The 23384-nt window shown below is 38.0% G+C and overlaps 1 protein-coding gene across 1 annotated transcript in view; it reads left to right on the top strand.

The window, feature by feature from the left end:
- The window catches only part of NDUFAF2 (NADH:ubiquinone oxidoreductase complex assembly factor 2), a 232623-nt gene that overhangs the window by 159575 nt on the left and 49664 nt on the right, over positions 1 to 23384 (top strand). The window contains exon 3 of the mRNA XM_043978898.1: positions 520 to 560. Coding sequence (XP_043834833.1) covers positions 520 to 560 — 41 coding nt within the window. The remainder of the gene's footprint in view (positions 1 to 519; positions 561 to 23384) is intronic.

The raw sequence follows: 23384 nt of genomic DNA, 5'->3' as shown, positions 1-23384 counted from the left end.
AATGCAAATGAACAGGCCACTGTCAGAATCCACACAACTTCAAGAGATCTAATGGAAGATTCCTTCAGCATGGTGAGGATGTCCTTCTGGGAGGTGTGACAAGAAGAAATGGATAAAGATCAAGAAATGGGTGGATTGCAGTCATTCCCAGTGGAAGAGTTACCCACACCAAATAGATCATTGATCCTTGGAATATTGAAATAACAATCAATATTTTTGGGAGGAAAGGATTCCTAAGTCCCTGCCCCCTCAATTTAAGTAATACCCAAATAAACTGAATTCTCGCACAATCATGTAATTTTCCTTGTCGGTCACTTTAATGCTATAGGGTCTTAAAGTTAGTTCAGACTATATGAGATGTGACTCAAGGAATGAGACTGACTTTACGTGTGGTTCAAGGAGTTCAGTCTCATTCCTTGGTATTCAGTTTCGTTCCATTGCAATTGTAATTAATTTTATAATCATTTTTTCTCTCTCCTGAAATAAAGTAATACATTTCAGTATTTTTTTTCCTTGCAGCTTGGATTAGGAAAACAAGAAAGTGTCCACCTACCATTGAGGTAAGACTTCACTATGAAAACATTCCAGTAATATGTTTGTTTAATGTATTTACTCATAAGAAATGAAAACCATGTTTATTTTGCACTTTAATAAATATTTAATAATGTTTGTTATACATTCTATGGAATTTTGAAATATAAAATGTCATCAACTACTCATGGTTTAAATGTAGATTAGGCAGTGTAAAAAGTACAGAAATTGCACAAGATAAGTCTCTTAGTAAAGGTGTTTCAAGAGCATAGTTCTTTGATTTAAAAAAAATTAATAACCTATAGCAGATTTGTAGGAGATATGTAAATATTCCTTTGTACTTAGAACAGTATTTTATGCTTATTAATATTCTCTTTTCCATAAGAATTCGTATTTTTCTAAAGATTTCAGTTTGATGTCAACATATTTCACCACCTGTTGAGGACAGTGCTACAAGGTAAATGAGCATTACAGAATGTTTTCTGGTGCTAAAGACCTCCACTGCTAACACCCCCCTTTGCATAGCATATTCTTCAAGCACCACCCTGACTATAGGGAGTACCCTTCTAGTTTAGTAAGATTTTCCAGAGTGTGTGCTCTGTGGGCATACCTTCAAGGCCCTGGGGCAACTTCCCAAAGAGACCTGCTTGTGTTGGCTACATGATCGAAGAATTCATTTCTTATCCTGCTGCAGTGTTAAACACTGAATGAAGGTTCAGAAACAATGTGTGCTGCTATAACAGATAACATTTGTGGATTCTGCTCTGTGGCAATATAAAATCCCTGCTAAAATATCAGGCAAATTTATTTCCTTTTGAGCTGCTCTTGCCCAGGTTGTAATACGAAGAACTTCAGTCTGTGAGCACCAGTCATATAGTCAGACACATGACCTAGCACTCTAAATTCTTATATTTAGATTGTAAATTTTCCAGGGAAAATTTGGAACATTGTCATTTTCACTGTTCATTAAAAAGTGTATTTGTCGGGGCAGCTAGGTTGCACAGTGGATAAAGCACTGGCCCTGGAATCAGGAGGATATGAGTTCAAATCCAGCCTCAAACACTTGACACTTACTAGTTCTGTGACCCTGGGCAAGTCACTTAACTCTCATTGCCCCACCCAAAAAAAAAAGCATATTTGTCTTTATATATCCTCCCAAAATGTTGAGTAACCTCAATGAAAAATAATAATATTGAAAGAATTAATTATAACCATTCTGTTTCTCTTCTTTGGCTCTCCTACCCCTAAGGTTGAGCTGCTTGAGTGAATGCAGATTTGCCTAGCCCACTATACCTAGCTGACTCCATAGCAGACTAGATTATGCTTCATAGACCTTCCAACTGTCCATTCAGGCCATTTTCCTCACAGGCACCGGGGGTAAGTGCTGGGGATATAAATACAAAAAGGAGGAACTGTTTCACTTTTTGTATTTGTCTCCCTAACTCTTAGCCCAATAGTAAACACTCCATAAATAAATACTTTTTCATTCATTGCTTTGATCCCTCAGTGAGGCAAACCTCACTTTAAGAAAGTACCGTTAGTGAAGTGATTAACAGGCCGACTTCTGAAAATCACAATATTCAGTTTTACTTCTCAAATGCTTTTAATTTTTGTTCATATGAAATTATGCATATGGACGAAAAGAAAATTGTATAGATAAGAAGTTAGAGCAGAACTTACTCTTATAGAATATTAGACCCACAGATGTGAGCCACAAAGTGGTACAGATTCTCATCTCTTTCCTGTTTATGTCATGTAGTGGGATGGGTGCAATGAGGAGGATATCTAACTTAGGGTTTTGTTTGAATTGCTTCTGTTAATTTAATATTATCTTGGAAATATTTTAAAATAAGCTAAATTAAACCATTTTGAGTGTTTTGAGCTCCTCTGAAGTAAAGCATTAAACTGTGTGAAGAAAATGATCAAATTATATAGAAAGCCATTCAGTCTTCAGACTGTACAGCATTATACATAACTATGGTTCTTTATTAATTGCCTCTAGAAACTGCGCAGAAATATTTGAATGTAACACCCAACCATTTTTGTACTAGTTTGAATTATAGGCTAATTAAGTCTGTGGTGAAGCCTTCAGTAGCTATGCAATTGAAATTGTGTGACTGTATTTTTTTTACTGAAATTCAGTGTGGCCACAAATCTTTGTGAAACTTTCACAGACCTTCAAAAGGTTAGCTTTTGCTGCAGTAGCAATAAAAAGTACCCCACAAATTTTAAAAGTTCTGTCTACTTGTAACAATGTATTGCTGCATCTCTCCACAAATGAATTGCTGCTTACTTGTCTTTGATAGACCTGAAGTCTGATCTCAGACCTGTTTTATTCTTAGCACATTTCTTTTCCTCTTATTTGACTTTTCTCTGCCTTTTAGGAAAAAGGATGATGTGGCCCTGGGGAGGGGGGAACACATGCAATTATTCATTTCTTTTTAGATCTATGCATGTTCCCAAGTATTTCTTATTTCAGAGTAATATAGGATGTACATGTAAAAAATGTAAAACTTCAAACAGAAGTGAGTTAGCGACAGATCATATAAATCATTGACCAGAAACACAAGTACTGCTTTTTCTTTAAATATGGGCTAAGACAGACTGCAAAAAGTTAGAGAATTTGCAATGGCCAAAAATTCTTACCCACACCTCAAAGAATGTTTTGACAAAAAGTATCCTTTATATCTTTCTCTCCTCCTTTAAAGAACTATTATTAAGCATAATAAAATGTAATAAAAATATATCTTTGATCATATTAGCTTATGAACTGAAGATTGCTGCTGATCACACTGATTGTTCTTAATTTGGTTTTTAAAAAGTCAGGGTTTGGGGCAGCTAGGTGGCGCAGTGGATAAAGCACTGGCCTTGGATTCAGGAGGACCTGAGTTCAAATCCAGCCTCAGACACTTGACACTAGCTGTGTGACCCTGGGCAAGTCACTTAACCCTCACTGCCCTGCAAGAAACAAAACAAAAAACAAAAAGTCAGGGTTTGAGAACTTTGGGTTTATAAGGAAATGTTGCATGCTGAGTTATAGCATCCTGATTTTATTTCATTTTGAAGTTTGCCAGATTTTGTTCTCAATGCTGATATCCTGATGATGATGAAACAGTTGTATCTACATTCCTTTGCCAAACTTGTGTGTGTGTGTGTGTGTGTGCGCTCGCGTTGGTGTACAGTGTTTCTATGGTAATATGGAGTATTTACATTTAGAATATATATCTTATCTGATACATGGTTTCTGCATTTTAATATTTAAATACATTTTCACATCTTCATATAACAAATAGCCAGCATAAATATATCGATGACAAGGAGATGGTTTGTAAATATATATTGTATTAGCAATATATAGAATAATAATAGAAGGGGCAGCTAGGTGGCGCAGTGGATAGAGCACCGGCCCTGGAGTCAGGAGTACCTGGGTTCAAATCCGACCTCAGACATTTAACACTTACTAGCTGTGTGACCCTGGGCAAGTCACTTAACCCCAATTGCCTCACTAAAAAAAAAAAAAAAAAGAATAATAATAGAAGCAGCTAAGTGACATTGTGGAGTGCTGGGCTTCGAATCAGGAAGAATTGAGTTCAAATGTCACCTTAATCACTTATAAGCTATGTGACTGTGAGCAGGTCATTTAACCTCTGTTTTCCGTCAGTTCCTAATCTGAAAAATAGTAATAATAATATTAATAGCATCTACCTCCCAGAGTTGTTGTCAAGATTAAAGAGAGAATGTTTGTAAAACACTTTGCAAATCTTAAAGCATTGCAAAAATGCTAACCATTATTATTAATAATAATTCTAGCTTCTATTATTAATATTACCTTTTCAGCCATCTAATATGTGAATAAATGGTTAAACCAAATATTCTTCTGTTAGGGAGTGTTTCTTTTACCAATATTTTAAGTCCACAACAATCTTAATTAGGAATTTAGTTTTACAGAAAGGAAACTATGGCATTATATAGACATACCATGCAAATATACAGAAAGTGTTCTTTTCCATTTTTGTCAACCTGTTTCCAGGTTACCTGAGTTGTCTTTATTTTCTAATGCTAATGTTCCTGAATGTTTTGATACAGTGGATTCCTTAAAAACAGAACTTTTTCACTATAGTTTGAAATGACTACAAAAGAGGTTATGCATAGAGTTATATGTAATGATACTTTAATCTTTTCTCTACTTTGAGATAGAAATTCATGTAAAAAAAATAGGCAACAAATTTGTAGTAAAAGGTAAGAATGAAAGATCCTACTCAGGAGAATCAAGAGTCTCCAACAAAGATGTGACTTTAGTTGTTTTTTTTAATTTTATTTATTATAATATCTGTTGGTATTATATGTCAGGGATAAAGTTGTAGTTGCACATATATCCTACATAGTTGGATAATTTAAGAAATCAACCATAAGAGATTTACATATTAGCATGTAGGCAAATTCAGAAATCATTTGTATTGGCCAAGCTTTTTGTAGCACCCATCTTTCAAAGACTCATAGAAAAGAGGCCTGCAAAGGACCTCTTCAAAGGCATCAGGCCCAAGTTCTGTTTTAGTGCAATAGTTTTTAAGTTCTCCAAAGATCAGGAATTTTTAAGTGCCTAATATGGGGCAGTGGAGATACCAAATCAAAAATCAAAACATTCTCTGCCCTAAAAAACCTTATAGTTTTTCAGGAGAAACAAAATGAACATGTCAAAATAAATACAAACTCCATTTTCAAGGAAAAAGCCCTAGCTGCTGAGGCAGAGAGTGTGTGTGTGTGGAGGGGGAGGAGAGGGTCAGGGGCACTTCAGGAAAGTTCTCATGTAGGGAAAAGTCTTTGAATTGAGCTTTGGAAGCAAAACGTTCTAAGAGGTAGAAATGATGTGGAGTACATTTCAGACATGGGGAATAGCCTTTGCAAGGCATAAAAATGCATGGAATGTGGATCAAAGACTTGAGTGGTGAAGAATAACATTTACTAACATGGTCAGACCTGTTTTAGGAACATAACTTTGGCAAACTATAAAGAGAATGAATTGGAGAGGACAGAGATTAAGACAGAGAGTCCAGTCAGGAAGCTATTTCAGTAGTCCAGTTTGACCTTTGGTATTCAGCTCTTCCCCTAAAAAGTGATGTCATACATGTATAACCTATGTCTCATTGCTCACTGCCTCAAGGAAGGGAGAGGTGAGAGAGGGAAGGAGGGATAAAAATTGGAATAAAAAACTATAAATAAAAATGTTTATTACTTTTTAAAAATTAAAAAAAGGTGATGGGTAACTTCTAAAGTCCATTTATGCCTCTTAATTTATGATCCATAGAGGAAATCTTAAAATAGAATGTTGGCCATATTAGTGAAGAGGATGGATGTGAGAAATGTTTCAGGAGTTATATCAACAAGACCTGAAAATTGACTGAATATTGGAGAGGGGGAGTTGACAAGAAATGAAAGGGATGACTCCAAAGTTACCTTTTCTATGTAACTAGAAGAATGGTGATGATATTAACAGAAAAAGGATAGTTGGAATGATGGGTTGGTTTGGGGAGAGAGATAATGAAGTCAATTTTAGACACATTGAGTTTTAGATCCCTATGTGACATCTTTTGTGAAATGTCTAATTGGCAGGAGAGAAACTAGGGCTGAACCTGGGAGTTGGCTGCATTGAAATTATAATTGAACTCAACTGGAACTAATGAGAGTATAAAGAGACGATAGAAAAGGGCCCAGGATAGAACTTTGCTTTACATCCAGTTAGAATGTGGACCATATAGGTTATACATACTGAGAAGGAGGGGCCAGACAGGAGGAGGATAAGTAAGAGGAAAGATCAATGCCCTGAAAACCTGGAATACCCAGGAAGGGAGAGTGTGGTCAGCAGTATAAAATACCACAGACAAATCAAAAGGGGCTATTCTGAAGAAAAGCTATGAGATTTAGTGATTATGAGCTCATTAGTAAATAACATTGAAGAAAAAATTTTAGTTGAGCAATGAGGTCCAAAGCCAGATTTTAACGGGTTGAGGAGTAAGAGGGGAAGAAGTGGAAGCAAGGATTACGGACACCTTTTTCTAGGAGTTTGGCCAAGCAAGAGAAGATGAGTTATAAAATGTTAACTTGAGGGGATGATGAGAGTTTGTGAATTCTTTTTTAATATGAAAAGGTAATTTAGGTATATCATTAGGCAAAACAAGGGAGCCAGTAGATAGGGAGAGATTGAAGATGGGAGAGAAAGGGGTTATAATTGTGGAAATAATCTGCTGAAATATAGTGAAAAGAGATGGAATCAAGGTTACATCTAAGGAGCTTGGTCCTAAGGAGAAGAGCCACCTCTTCATTGGAGACTGGAGTAAAGGAGGGAAAATGGAAGCTGATGGGCGATAAAAAAGTTTTGAGATGTAGATTAGCAGAGAAAGAAGGAACTCAAAGAAAATTATAATAACAAGTTTTATATTTACTGGACATTGAATCAAGTACCACACAGGTAAATTCAATAGATATGCATTTATTCAGTGATTACTGTGTACATCACTTATCAAAGAAATTATTTTGTGTGACAGAGGATTAATGTTAATCTAGGTACAACACAGGGAGTTTTATGTTTTCCAAAGGAATTCACCCTTCTCATAGAAGGTGCTCAACATTGAATCTAGAGGTAGGAGAAATTCCCTAACATGTTGAGTTCCTTCTTCCAGATTCTTTGTTTTGTGGTTGATATACTGATTGTGTCAAGCCCCAGAATTCCATGTAGCATTGAAACTAGGATCTGTAATCATTTTAAGAGATCAGCCTAACTTTCCACATTGGAAAAATCATAAAACAATTCTCAATTGCCAGACTATGACATCAATTTAGATGTACACCTCAAAGGGCTTGTTAAAAAGTATGCATGTATTAGACAGAAACTGTAAATGGATAATAAAATGACCCCAGAATTCAACAGTAGACACAGACAAAAGATTGGATTGCATGTGGGAATTTCAACTATGATTATGGAACTTTTCACTCAAATTCTTAAGTATCCTTCAAGTTGCTTCTACATTTCCTTTATTTTCAGCATTGTCTTATATAGTCTGTTAGGATTTTGACTTCTGCCATTTTATTAGGTAGAAACAGGTTGAAATGGCAGTAAAAAAACAAAGAAAATGTAAGAATATCTGAACTAAATCGAGAGTACACAAAAAGAGGTAGGTTCAGGATCTCTTTTAAAAGAATTTAGAAATCAATTCTCAAGCTTTTAAAAGAGGAAATGGGATATAAATTGCTTGGAAGAAATTATGAAATTTATTACTCCCTTAAGAAGTGGTTGAGGAAACAAGAAAAATATCAGTGACTGCCAGCCCATATGCTTACTTTCCCATTTCTACAAAATCCTTATAAGGATAATTTAAATATATATTGAGGCCATCCTTGAAATTCTGTGAGCGGAAATAGGCAGGCTCCCACAAACTATATTCTATAGGAAACTGAGTCTTTATAGTCATACCATTGATGGAAAGGTGCAGAGAATAGAAGAGCCACTATAATGAACAGCTGTTGCCTATTTAAAAGTATTTCATTCAGAAAAGCAAAGTACTTCCCCTCCCCATTTTCTGTGCATAAGTTAAAATCATAATGCGGTTCCTCAAAAGATGTAACACCAGAGAATTTTGTTACCCAACCCTCTGACTATAAATATCAAATGAAGCATAAAATATATTTGTGTTTGTGAAAGATGTTTGCCATTGTCATTGAGTTTGACCAGTGTTGGATCCTTAAAGGGCACTGAAAAACCTCTGTGTACTTAAATAGGGTATAGAATATGGGTATAGAATATTACAAATAAAAACTTGTGCCAGAGAAGCAGCAGAAGAGATATTGTCCAAAAACACTATGACCAGAAAAGGAGGTGAGCTGGTCATGTAGCAAGAGCAAGTCTTAACAGATGGATAATCCATTGGTATTCACACTGTGTTTATAGACCTAGCATGCTGGGTGAACCTCCTATGTAGGACTTTTGGGTTAACATGGACCATGCACAAGAGAAAAGCACGGATGAGTTATTATCTGTACCTTCAAAAGGCATACTAGCATCAGTGATATGATAGATCCATTGAAGTATCTAAGAGAAAGACAGTATAGTATTATAGAAATAGTACTTTAGAATCAGGTAACCTGTATTCACATCCTGGTTTTGCCACTTCCTTCCTACTTATGTGGCCTTGGGCAATTACTTTGCCTCTGGGCTTCAGTTCCCTCATCTGTAAAATGAGGGGATTGGATTAGGAGATCTTCTGAGGCCCCTTCCAGTTTAAAACCTGTGATTCTCTTATCCTAATAAGAATCAGGGCTTGTATGGTCCAATACTGCATCCAGGTGTTGTAGGCAGCTATATAATTCTAGAGTTTATTGAAAGTGTTTTGTGTTTTTAAACCTTCATGTGCTTCAGTACTTAAGTGATCAATGATTTCGTCAGTGAGTGTGGCGAAAATAAACTATGCATTTTGGGCATATACCTACCCCAGAAAATTTTGGTAATTAAATTTTAAGCATGTCTGCTTAGAGAGAATATCAAAGAGAGAAACTTATTCTGCCTTTGAAAATCTATCTCCCACAACCATTTTCAGATGACAGTTTATAGAGTTAAGGGACAGAGACAAAAGACAAAATTCTACAATAAGATAAAACATAGTCACAAAGTTCAGGTAACAGTTTTGATTTGACAAACAGAACAATAGTGACTTAACTCTTGGAGCACCCTGGAGAATCATTTCCCTAAAACCATTCAATTCATCTTCAATCCCTTCCTATATGGATTCTTCTTTCAACCTGGTCAGATGATCTCCAGTGATCTTTCTATTAACTTAATTAAGCAAATACATTTTTCCTTCTCTTAGTCTGATCAGTTTCAAGTAGCTCTTCAACCTGATCAGCCCTCTCCCTTAACAACTGATTAGACTTTCAGTATGAATGATAGAGAATACATTCTCCTTAGCATTGTCATCTACTCTAGGGAAACTGATTAGATCTTTTACTCACTCAAGACTAAGGCGTTTAGACCAAGACACCAAAAATATTATTTCTTATTATTTCTAAAGGAGTGTAAGGGGCATGGGTGATGTGATGCTGGGCAGCCGAATTGTGTACTTCCACATTCCTCCTTTTTGTGCCCACTACAAACCAGTCTGAAGCATAATCTATGTTCATTAGTTTATGGATCTCTTTTATATACTTGTTCTTCTTCAGGCAGCATTTAATAAGTCAGTTCATCATAAATATACCATTGTCTCATTCTAATATATCAGATACAGCAAAATATAGGATGAAAAGAACTATTATATATGCTGTAAGTGCCACAATAAGGTTCCAGGTGTTGTCTTAAATCTGTGGCAGTTTATATTTGTTAGTGTATAGAAAGCTACAGAGTGGGTGGCAGCAAAAATTCAGTATTCTGCTGGATACCTGAGTCTTCAGCCCTTTAGCCTCCTGAACAGTAGCCGAAAGGTTATGCAGATTGGGGAAGCTGTCTGAGATTGAGGACGTCCAATCTAAAGGCAATTGGAAGTTCAGACTGTTACTCTGTTGGTCAGCCAGAATGAATATGCTGAATCTACGTACTGATCAATGCACTATAACGATAGCTCATTCCAACTAGATCCTTCATCTCTATTTTTTAAAAATGCACACTACAGTTTGATGTTTCTAAATGTCTAAAAAGTCCACTTACTCTATATTTAATACCAAATATCTGGTATTATTCCAGGAACACTTATGAATAGACTAGGCTCCCTAAGTGGCTCGATCTCCCATACACTGCTCATGTGCTTCCTTTCAAGGATCCTTATATCTGAGTCCCAGACTCAATGGAACTGTAGACACAGAAGGTCATTGTGAGTGACTGAATTCCAAAGCCAAGAACCTCCAACCTTAGCATGGCAACAGATCAGAAATGATTACTGATTTGTTGCACAAACTATCATGCCAACATTGATGAGTGAGTCACCATGTAAAACCCGCAGCTGGTTATTCAAAAAATCCTAGACTCCACAGCATGCTTCATGCCATTGGAGTGTCTCATTCTGTTAGGCTCTCTCACTCATCAATGAGCTGTGTTCTCATGAATTTGGTAGTACAGAAAAAAATATGAAGCTCTCCCAAACCCACCCAGAGCTGATTCACTTTAGAGTCCTGTCTTTATGGCAGTGCTTTTTCAAATCATACCAACAAGTGATATTTCATCTCTGTCTCTCCCTCTGTCTGTCTATCTGGCTGGCTGGCTGGCTCTCTCTCTCCTTCTCTTCACATATATGTGTGTATACATATATACATATACATATATATATCCTTATTTTTATATTATTGGATGTTTTATATATACATATCATATATTAATTACATTAGCATAATAAAACTTATTTTTATATTGATTAGATTGCATGAGCATCTAATCAATATAAAAATGTTTATGAATTAAAGTATAAAACATGAGGCAATTTATTGCCATCAAAAACTACTCACAATTATGCAATTTAATAAATCTCCAAATCATCTGCATGCAAAAACATTCTATGCCCATATTTCTCAATTTTGGTATTCTATACTGATTGCATTCAGAGAAGAGACTAGAGTAGGCATCACTTTTCATCCCACAGTTACAAAAGTGTGACCCCTGTCTAACAGTTACTATCTAGAAATTATGTCAACTGTCATAGTCATTCCCCAATTCATTTATCAAACCAAATAATCTAAATTTTAAGTTACTCAATTCTAAAAGTTACTCTGGGATTCAAGCTACTTTTCCAATTGCATAAGAATAATAGCATCAGTGAAATGAAGTTTGGAAATTATTAGAAACCTCAAATCTTACTCTCTGGGAAAAAGTCTTTCAGAGATTTTCTTGCCCCGTACAGTTTCTAAAAGATATCCTATGGCAAATTCCTTTTTTTCCCCTGGTCTAATCCTTTCCAATGATGAGGGATGTTTTTAATTAGGGTACCTCATATTTTTAACAAGCATTTCTTCTGTTGTGGTTCATAGCTCTATAGGCATAGCCATCTTCATGTATCTTTATATACTCCTCTTAACTCAAGGACATCCAAAAGAACTTCCTTAAACATGTGCTGCAATTTCTGCAACCTGGGCTGCTCTTTTATTTTCCTGTATGCAGTCATAGTTTTGAATTTTCTAGTATCAAGAATATCTCTATACTTTCCTTAATTGAACATTAAAACTATATTGGGTTGGTTTTTAATTCTTTCTTTTCTTCCTTTTTTTTTTTTTTTTTGTTACCATCTCGACTTATTCATCCAAATTGTTACAAATCATTGCATTGCATTTCTCTCTCAATCGATTCAGTGTTTCACTTTCTGGTCTTATACAACTCTGCTTCCACATCATGTTTCAAATGTTCCAGTTGTGTTTCCTTATTTTTTCCTCCAGTGAATCTGCCCTTTTGCAAATTAGCAAGATTTCCTTATGCCTCTCAAATCTGTTGCATAATTTTGCTACCTATGATTATGAGTAAAACTTTCAGGTTTGTTGTCACAGTTTCTCTTTTTGTTACATAAAACCTTTTCTAGTCTGGCTTCTTTCTTAAGAATTTGACTGTCCTAATAATTCTTCAGTGACTGCTTTTAAGTTACCATACAATTAAATTCTGTCAAACATTCAGAGCAGTCCACTGTGAGCAGGCAAATAAAATTCTTCCTTAAAAAAAAAAAAACAATAAAATATTACCTTTTTCCTTCACAAATGTGGCTTGTTTCCCCTTTGACTCACACTTCTTTTTTTTTTTTGCAGGGCAATGGGGGTTAAGTGACTTGCCCAGGGTCACACAGCTAGTGTCAAGTGTCTGAGGCTGGATTTGAACTCAGGTACTCCTGAATCCAGGGCCAGTGCTCTATCCATTGTACCACCTAGCTGCCCCTGAGTCACACTTCTTAAGGCTATTTTCTAAAATAATAATAATGATAATAGCTAGCATTTATATAGTAATTATTATGTGCCAGATACTATACTGAGCACTTTATAAATATTATCTTATTTGATCCTTACAACAACCCTGAGAGGTAGGTACTGTAATTCTTCCCTTTTACATTTTAGGAAACTGAGGCAAATGGTGGTTAAGTGATTTGCCCAAGGTCATACTGCTTACTAGCTACTAGCTTACTAGCACTTGAACTTGAACTTGGGTATTTCTGACTCCAGGCCCAGCATTCTATCCACTGTGCCATCTAGCTATAAACCTCTTTCTTCAAGTTGAAGAATATCGCATGGTGGCAAGATTCTTAAGTACCATATAGGGCTGAAAGCTGAAAACTACAAAAGTTTTAGAGATTTTAAAAAGACCTTAGACCAGGACACTCTCTTCTCCACAAAACTTCTATCCATAGAGAAGCCAAATAAATCTTTCGCCTAAGTGAGACCAAGACACTGAAAAAAAAAATAGCATTTTTTTACTACTTTTGCAAAAGGGTGCTTAATATGCTTCCACAAGTATAACCTCACCAGTGGTACAGAAATCAAGCCATTCAGATTTTCTCTAGTTTTCCATTGTGCTGGAGAATATATACAGGGACTATTTCCCATTTTTATTTTTGTATCCCCTTGTGCCGTTCACCTTTCTGAGTAATAGTTTCTCTAATTGAAATGAATCTTCTCATAAATCCTTTAGGAGGATTCTTTCTATATTCTCTCAGTGACCTGTAATTATCATCTGTATGCAGATTAATCACAAATCTATATACTCAGCCATAGTCTCTCCTCATAGCTTCAGTCCCTCATCACCTATTGCCTACTGGACATTTAAAACTACATTTCCTGGAGAACTCAACGTCTATAAAACTGAATTATCTCATCCCCTTTTACCTCTGACACCTACACTTCTTCCAAACTCTCTATTTCCAGCATATGAGTCACTGTTATTTTTGTCCTCCAGGTCCATAATCTCTATGTTATGCTCAACTCACTGACCCTCACCCCTCATACCCATTTAATTGCCAAATCTTGCTGTTTCTACCTTCACAAGATCTCTTGCACCTGACCCCTTCCTTCTTTCTGTTTATATAACCATCACCTTAGTTCTGTCTCTCATCATATCTTACCTAGAATATTGCAACACCTACCTAATTGGTTTTCCTACCTCAGGTCTCTTGCTTCTCCTGTCCCCCACACAGCTGCCAAAGGAATTTTCCTTAAGTTCAGGTTTAACCATGTCACTCTGGTCCTTGGTAAATTAGACTGGTTTGGGGGCAGCTAGGTGGCACAGTGGATAAAGCGCCAGCCCTGGATTCAGAAGGACCTGAGTTCAAATCCGGTCTCAGACACTTGACATGTACTAGCCGTGTGACCTTGGGCAAGTCACTTAACCCTCATTGCCCTGCCCCCCCCCCAAAAGAAGTGATGGAGGAAATGTTAATGTTGGGGCAGCTAGGCAGCACAGTAGATAGAGCACCGGCCCTGGATTCAGGAGGATCTGAGTTCAAATCCGGCCTCAGACACTTAACACTTACTAGCTGTGTGACCCTGGGCAAGTCACTTAACCCCAGTTGCCTCACCAAAAAAAAAATTAGACTGGTTTCCCATTGCCTCTAGGGTAACCTCACAACCTTGGCTCAACTCATCTTTTCAGCCTCTTTGTACATTACTTCCACTCTTACCCTCTGTAGTCAGTGGTTTCCCCCCATGCCTGGAATGCATTCCCTCTTCAACTCTGTGTCATAGACTCTTCTTCAGGATGCAGCTCAAATACCATCTTCTGCATATAACCTTTCTAGATTTCACCCCTCCTTCCCATCTGCTACTGACCTCCTTCCCAAACTACTTTGTAATGAACTATGTTATATTTACTTATATTTATTCTATATGCACTTATATATGTAGTTGTTAGGGCGGCTAGGTAGCACAGTGCATAGAGCACTAGGCCTGGAATCAGGAAGACCTGAGTTCAAATTCAGCCTCAGACATTTACTGGGTGTGTGCCCCTGGGCAAATCACTTAAGCCTCTTTGCCTAAGTTTCCTCATCTGTAAAGTGAGCGGGAGAAGGAAATGGCTTTAATATCTTTGCCAAGAAAACCCCGAATGGAGACACTAAGAATCAGACATGACTGAAATGATTGAACAGCATCAGTAATAGTATATGAAAACTTTAAGCATACTGATTATTTTATTTGTATTTCCAGTGTCTAGCATAGTACCTGGCTCAGAGTGGACACCTAATAAATGCTTGTTGATTGATTGTGAAGGCTTCATCTAGTTGTTTTTTGTTTTTTTTTATATATATATTTTTGGTAGGGGCAGTAGGTGGCTCAGTGGATAGAGCACTGGGCCCCTGGATTCAGGAGGACCTGAATTCAAATCCGGCCCTCAGACATATATATATATATATATATATATATATATATATATATGTTGGTTGCACTGAGACTGTCCTTACCATGACATGACCTAGTTAGCTCTCAGATAAGGTGTGAACATCTTTGACACCACTTGGTGTTTTAAGCCTTTCCAAGACTTATTTCCCATTACTGTGCCTTAAAAACTATCATTCTGGTCTACTTGATGTATGTGATATCTGGCATTACCTCTCAGTCCCTTTATATTGGTCCTCCCTCTGTTCCTGGAAGGCTTTCACACCTTACCTCCTCTTCTCAGAATTCCTAGCTCCTTTCAAAGCTCACCTTATTTATATTTTGCATTTACCTCGATGTATCTGTATTGTAGCCACAACTAGAAGGTTCTAAGCTCTTTGAGGGCAGGACTACTACTAGGTGGTCCAGTGGATAAAGCACTGATCCTGGAGTCAGGAGGACCTGAGTTCAAATCTCACCTTAGACACTTACTAGCTGTGTGACCCTAGGCAAGTCACTTAACTCTGATTGCCTCAAACCCCTGGGGCCATCATCAGTTGTCCTGATGTATATCTTGTCACTGGACCCAGATGACTCTAGAGGAGAGAATGAGGTGGGTGACTTTGCACAGCCTTCCCTCACTTAAATCCAGTTCACTGCAAATCATGGTCCTCTTTGAGAACAAAGGACAAACAACAAGGACAACTATAACTACTACTACTACTACTACTACTACTACTACTACTACTACTACTACTACTACTACTACTACTACTACAGTACCTTGCATGGAGGAGGTGGCTTAATAAATGGGAATATTGGATTCATGGGCCTACAGCTAAAAAGGAGGTCAGAGGTCATTGAGCTGAATTTCTTCATTATATCACTGAGGAAGCTGATCAGCTTGGTGCCTGGACTTGGGCCTGGGCCAGAGCCAGAGTCAGAAGTCTAACTTCTTGTTGAATCGAATTGAACTGAATTGTTTCTTCATGCATCAGACTTGATCAAGTAACAACCTTGAAGCTTAGATGCTTTTGAAGCTTGGCCTTCAAAAGAAGGCTGGAAACAAATAGGAGAAAGGAGAAGAACTAAACCCAAAGATGATAAGTTCTGTTCCTTGGAGGGAGGCCTCCTATGTCAGCTCTATCCCTTCCATGTGATGTCCCCTGGGAAAAAAAACACTCGTAGCCCAGAGAGATCTTGAAAATTAATCCCTTGATATTTTAAAAACTGGGTCACCTCTAGCACAGATTTTTCTCTGTGTGTACTTGACCTGATCCAGCAGCTCTTCTGGACCTCATCATCTTAAGTGCCATTTCTAATTCTTTTTTATAGGTCCTTGGTTACTAAGGTGTTGGTCTCAATATGATAATTCCTCTATTATTAACAGATAATGGAAGCAACACTGATACATCTGTTCCATTCTCCATCTATTTGTTGTGCTATTTTCTTTCATCTATAAATGTTTTGGGAAGGGAGGAGTAATCTAGTTTAATTGGGTCTTATCCCAAATCTTCTGCAACCTTGTTTTCCCTAATATTACTTTTTGCTGTTTTGTGCAATGATACTACTTTTAGCTCATAATGTTTCTCAACAGCTTAAGGCACAAATCAAATCATTGTTATATGTTTAAGATCCTTTTTAATAGAGTCTAACATTCTTGTTTCTTAATTGCTTCCAGAAGTAAGAAAAAACACATTTGGATTTTTAAAATGCTAGTCATTGATTACTTTTCATTTCTAATGTATGATATACTTGATGTATAGTAACAAATATAAGATATTTCTGAATTGTAAATGGGTACAAGGTGAGTTTTTCGTTTTGTTTTTGTTTTTGTTTTACGGGGCAATGAGGGTTAAGTGACTTGCCCAGGGTTGCACAGCTAGTAAGTGTCAAGTGTCTAAGGCCAAATTTGAACTCAGGTCTCCCTGAATCCAGGACCAGGGCTTTATCAACTGCGCCACCTAGCTGCCCCTAAGGTGAAATTTTAAAGAGAAAAAAATCCTTTGTGACAGCTTCTGTCTTTCATACTATTTCTAGCTTTTCCATAATTATCTATTTTGACAGTCTCCTTTTTAATGAAAGGGAAAAGGTATATTTTAGTGAGAACTAATATACATAAGGTTTCAATAATTGTCTGACCCCCAAAAGTTAAACTAATTATATTATCTGTTGGTTATCACATTACTTAGCAATATTTTTATTTAATATATTTATTTCATAAATAGCATGAGAAAAAAAACATCATTTGTGAAATTAGTTTCTTTATAATACTTTCCAAATTCCTATTACCAGATCAGGATGCAGTTTTAATTAGCTTTGAGATGGGGTGCCAGAAATTTACATTAGTTAGTAATTTTAAATGTCATCATTTCAGACTGTTATAGCAGACTGTTCCATTTGGTAACAGATTTTAAGTTGGGCAGTATATTAGAGTATTTGTATGTTAATAAGTACATTGATTTCTTTAGTCATAGGTTATAATAGTGCATGTATTGGGCAGCTAGATGGCACAGCAGATAAGAGTACTAGACCTAAAGTCAGAACGACCTGAGTTCAAATCCAGTCTCAGATACGTAGAGCTGTGTGACCATGGACACATCATTTCACCTCTATTTGCCTCAGTTTTCTCATGGTAAGATGGGAGTAAAAATAGTAGCTACTTCCCAAGGTTGTTGTAAGGATCAAATGAGATATTTGTTAGCATAGTGCCTGGTACATAAGAAGTACTATATGAATGGTAGTTGTTATTATATATCATCATCATCATTATGTATTAAACTGAGACAAATTTAAGGTGAGTATAAAAGGCAAATGAGTTTAAAGATATAAGGGAAGAGTATAAAACATAAAAACGATAATTCTGGACAGAGTACATAGTACTTACCCAGCCTCTGTTGTACCTGAACCCCTTCAAAAAAACCTTTAAAATGCAGGTTATAAAAATAATAATAGGGGCAGCTAGGTGGCACAGTGGATAAAGCCCTGGCCGTGTATTCAGGAGGACCTGAGTTCAAATCCAGTCTCAGACACTTGACATTTACTAGCAGTGTGACCTTGGGCAAGTCACTTAACTCTCATTGCCATCATGATGATGATGATGATGACTTTTCTATATAACACTTTAAGATTTGAAAAGCAACATATTATAAATTACAAATATTATTTCATTTTATACTTACATCAACCCTGGGAGTTGGTATTGTTATTATTCCCCATTTTACATATGAGAAAACTGGGGTACAGAGGTTAAGTGACTTGCCAGGGTTACTGCTTCAGGATCTGAGGCAATATTCTAACTCAAATCTCCTGAATTCCAAATCCTGCTCTGTCTACTGTATCACCTCACTGCCTAACATCATTAATAAATTTTTTCTTTGATATGTGTACATAGAGATACTGAAAAAAAATAATAAGCATCAGAGAATATTTGTGCCCATAAACCATACCTCACACCAGTGGTGTCAAACCCAAATAGAAAAGGGTCTTTGCTTTTGTATATCTGCTTAGAAAACCACAAATTCCCACTAACCATGTTGTATTTTATTTTTACTTATTTTGTTAACTATTTCCCAATTCTATTTTAATCTGGTTCAGTCTACACTTGGGAGTTCTTCAGGTCATTAGGGATCTGACTCCTCTGCTTTACACCATACTTTGATAACTTGAGTGAATTTTAATTTCTTTGGTGTGTTTACTTCTTTTACCAACATAATCCCTCCACATAATCTCATTCAGCTCTTTTCTTGCCATGTTTTATCATGTTTTCCATAGAATTTCAACCTAGCATCCTAGCAGCTTATCCTTCAGTTGTCTGTCATTTGATGGATATAATTGCCCTAACTTCTTTTTCAGGTCTACATATTTTTGGTGATGTCTTTACACCTTTCCTTGCATACTCATTGTTAGTGGTAACATGATCCCTGCTTACATTCACTGTGACAAGTTCAATATCCTAATCCCTCCCCACCTGCAGGTTGAGCTGGTTTTTCCTTAAAAAAATTTAAGACAGATTGACTCAAGAGTCTAAAGATTTAAACTGTTGGTCGTTTCCTTATCACTTAAGTATAAGGCAGCCATGAAAAACTCCAGGGGCTGTTTGATTCTTGGCTGATGAATCTTGATGAATAACTCAAGCAAGACAGCTTTGCATGTGCTATGGCTAAATAAATTTCCGGGGAGGAGTGGAATTATTGAATGACCTACACGTGTGTCATTTTTGTTTCAGTACTGAATCAAAACTATCAGAGAACTGGCTTGAGTCAGGCCCGGTCCTGAACAATTGGCATAGTATTCTGGGATTGAAACATAAACTCAGTGAAGTGGGGGATGGGCAGGGCAGAGGAAGACAAGCCTGGACTGACCATCATGTCTCTGGTAATGTTCTTGGTGATGCCTCTAAAAATGGTGGTTGCTTACTGAAAAGCACTACCCTCTCCCTCTCCTTACCCTCCCTTGTGAGATTAAAAGTCAACTGTTGTCATTCAGCAAGGGGAAACCTATTTGAATATGTTTCTTGTCCTTAAGAACCAATCTCTCCTTAAAGATTATTGTGGTAAACTAGGTTTGGAGGCCTCCAGCTTGGTTGGACCTTCAAGCCTGGTCATCTAAGCGTCTTTCAAGTTCTGCTAAGGTATCTCTCCAATATTTGGTTTATCTTCAAAGCAGCCTAGAGGAAGTGAAGTTTTGGGGATAGAGAAATAGATTTTCCCTTCATTAGGAAAGGGCAAATTCAGAAGAACTAGCTGTCTTTAGCCAGTGCTGGGACCTTTGTATTGCTAATATACATCATCACCCAACAAATTGGGGGGAGGTCTCCTGAAAGAAGGTCCTTACATGCTTTTATAGGGAGTCATATTTGCGTAAACAGGTTGGTTTGAAATGGCTTTTTGGAAATGGTACTGCTGACCTGAAGTCTTCAGTACTTTCGCATAACCAACCAGAATGTAAACCGAGACAAACCTCTGGAATTTTAGGGTTGTTTAACAACTCTGCTGAGGAAACTGCTTGAGTTTTGTTTGTTTTTTAATTTAGAATTTGAGAGACCAACTTTACCACAAGGATTTTGTTATGAATCTTTGGCACAAACCACTTGGGGAAGCACTTGAAAGGACTGCTAAATTCTCCCTAGGAGCCCAGAGATGTATCTGGGATTGGGGATATGGACAGTTGTACCTCATTTAAGTAGCTAGGGACAGGCCAGGATGCTGTCTCAATTTTAAAAGTTCCCACTCTTAACCCCAAACAGTGATCTCTTATTCTTTCTGGAGCCTCCAGTGAGGGGTTCCTGAAGAACACAGAACTAAGAAATTAGGAGTGTTTTCCCAACCCCCTCAAAAATGGCTGCTAGTTATCCACACACATGTGTTGACCTAGAAGAGTCTCTGGCTTTATCTGGGGGTTTTTTGTATCTTTCTTCCAGAATAGGAGACCTACCTGAGCCTCCAGATACAGGCCTAAGCATTAGGAACGCAGCCTCACCCCCCCCACACACACACACACCCTCCTGTCTAGGGTGTCATTCAGGCCCAAGCAGTGGCAGCACAATAATGCTCAAGCATCTAGCAGCACCTGACCACAGTCTAGGGCAAAAGATTTCAGACACTAGACCTTCAGTGGCATAGGATGTAACAAGTGACCCTAGCAGAGTGGACAGCAGGCACATATGCAGGTGTCAGTGTCATCAGACAGAGCCCACTCTTCTGCTACTGCAGCTGGGAGGCCAACTTGCTGTCCCTTGGAATTGAGGCCTGCCTCTCTGCCCGATGCCTTCTGGTCAGCGCTGCTGCTATTTACGTCTTTACCAGCTCCTCCACCCACCCACGCCAACTGGTGCTCCTGGGGTCTGTACCTATGCCTGCTGCTGTCTGTTGCAAATTGGGCCCTCATCTCTACAGGCAGCTATCTGTTGCCACTGGGGTGGCAGCCAAAAAATATAATAGTCCCTGCTGCAGGGAGCTTAGATTTTTGTCAAGTAAAACAACACGAACAAAATATATACAAAGTAAGTACAAAATAATTGGGGGTGTGTGTGGAGGAAAGTATTAGCCCCTCATGGGGCTAGGGATCAGAAAAGACCTTATATAGGAGGTAGCACCTGGGTTGTACAAGGAAGCTGAAAGTGAAGATGGAGGTGGAAGCATTCCAGGCAGGGAGGGTCACCTATGTACAGGTAGAGATGGAACATCACATAGGAGAAACAGCAAGTAGTTCATTTTGATTGGATCTGAGAGTGGGGGAAATAAGAGATATGTAGTAAACCTAGAAAAGTAAACTGGAGCCAGACTAACAGAGCAGTTTGTCTTTTATCCTAGAGGCCACTAGAGCTTTTACATATGTACATATGTATACATGGGCAATTAGGAAGACTCATCTTACCTGTGTTACCCTAGGCAGGTCACTTAATCCAGCTTGCCTCGGTTTTTTCATCTGTAAATTGAACTGGAGAAGGAAGTGGCAAACTACTCCAGTACCTTTGTTTTTTGGGGGAGTTTTTTTGGTGAGATAATGGGGGTTAAGTGACTTGCCCAGGGTCACACAGCTAGTAAGTATTAAGTGTCTGAGGCTGGATTTGAACTCAGTTCCTCCTGAATCCAGGGCCAGTGCTTTATCCACTTCGCTATCTAGTTGCCCCACTACTCCGGTATTTTTGCCAAGAAAACCCCAAATGGGGTCACAAAAGAGTTGGACATGATTGAAAAATTACTGTACAACAATGTGTATACACAAACATATGCATCTATGTAGAGAGAGAAAGAGACCCCTTGAACTTCTGCAAGGGAAGTATGGCAAGAAAGGAGGCAGAAGTGTTAAGAATCACATGGCTTCAAGACCATCATTGTGTTGTTTTAATATTGATGCAGGTTTTAATTTTTTTTTTCTGGTGAGGCAACTGGGGATAAGTGACTTGCCCAGAGTCACACAGACCTCAAGGGTCTGAGGCCAGATTTGAACTCAGGTCCTTTTGAATCCAGGGCCGGTGCTCTCTCCATTGTGCCACCTAGCTGCCCCGATGCAGTTTTTAAATCTTTAACAGCTTCTGAATTAACAGACTACTAGAGGAATTTAATTTCTTCCTTGAAGAGAAAGAGATATTTAGTAAGAACTAATCAAGCAAACGAGTTTATGGAGGAATGTCTAGCTCAACATAGACATGTAAATAGACCTAATTTGACTTTCATAAATTAAAAATATCGCTTTTTAACAGTGACCCTAAAGACAGAGAAACATTTGTAGAGCATTCATAGAGCAAAGGATTAGACTATACCATCTCTTTCCTACAGCCTAATGCCATATGCATAGTCTAAAATTTTGGAGTCACCCAGGTGAGGGAGAATGAATGGAGGAAGTGTAAAGCAAGGCATGTCAGTAGAGCTGCTCTCCTGGAGGGGAGGAGGCTTGGCTGTGCAGTAGGCCCCGAGTGGCCACCTGCCTTCCCATCTGTTTATGAAGAAAAGGGAGAAGAGATTTAGCCTCCTGGCTAGGTGCCCAGGAAGAAGGAGAGATACTGTATGTTCAGGCCACTAGCCTGGCAGGCAATGGGGAGAATGAGATGTAGCCTCTGGCCTGGCACAGATCCAAACCCATAAAGAGATTGGACCACAGGCCTGGCTGGGAGCCCGAAAGGGAACAAGAGTCTTGTGTGCTTTCCATATATCTTTTCCACTACTACTAGTCTAGCCAGGTGACTCACAAGACTGGCAAAAAATTACCTTACCCCTTGCTAGATTTTATATACATACTTATATGTGTGTATGGCTATGTATCTATATATGTATATATGCATGCATGCATTTTTCCCTAGCCCTTTGGTGTTGGCAAAGAAGCAAAATTACCCACTTCTACATTCCAAGCGCTATGCCAAGTCTATTATGGACTCCTTTCGGAGACTGCTAATGCTCTTTAAGGGACTACTTAATTTTCAACTGAGATGGGCCCACTCTGTAACAGCACAAAGTCAGCCCTCCATCCAGTCACATCGTCCGTTGCTGCTCCCTTTAAAGAGACCTAATCTTCATGTTGGAGTTAAAATTGTGTTAAGGGATTGGGGATCATTGTTATGGTCTCCTTTCAAAGAGCTTGGAGATAAATTAGATAGCCATCTGTAATTACCATATTAGGAATCTCCTAACAGACTCATTACAGATATAGTTATTTTAGAATCAGCTCTCTATATACAAATCAGATCATGAACAGAGTAAAGTTCGAAATATCAAAGAGTAAAAAAGGATAGAAGAAGCTTTGTGGTATTTCAGTAGATGCCACCTTGGCTTGTTTAAACAAACTGTCAACTCTGAAAATGGAAAGGGATGGATGGAGTCACGTGATACAATTGAAAGAGTTCTGGATTTGGAGTCAGAGGACCTGGGTTGACCCCTCCATTCAATACTTTTTTTTTTTTTTGTGGGGCAATGGAGGTTAAGTGACTTGCCCAGGGTCACACAGCTAGTAAGTGTCAAGTGTCTGAGGCCGGATTTGAACTCGGGTCCTCCTGAATCCAGGACTGGTGCTTTATCCACTGCGCCACCTAGCCGCCCCCCCAT

This window comes from Dromiciops gliroides, chromosome 1 (assembly GCF_019393635.1).
Source record: "Dromiciops gliroides isolate mDroGli1 chromosome 1, mDroGli1.pri, whole genome shotgun sequence".
Taxonomy (NCBI): domain Eukaryota; kingdom Metazoa; phylum Chordata; class Mammalia; order Microbiotheria; family Microbiotheriidae; genus Dromiciops; species Dromiciops gliroides.
This window is presented reverse-complemented; position numbering and strand designations above follow the sequence as displayed.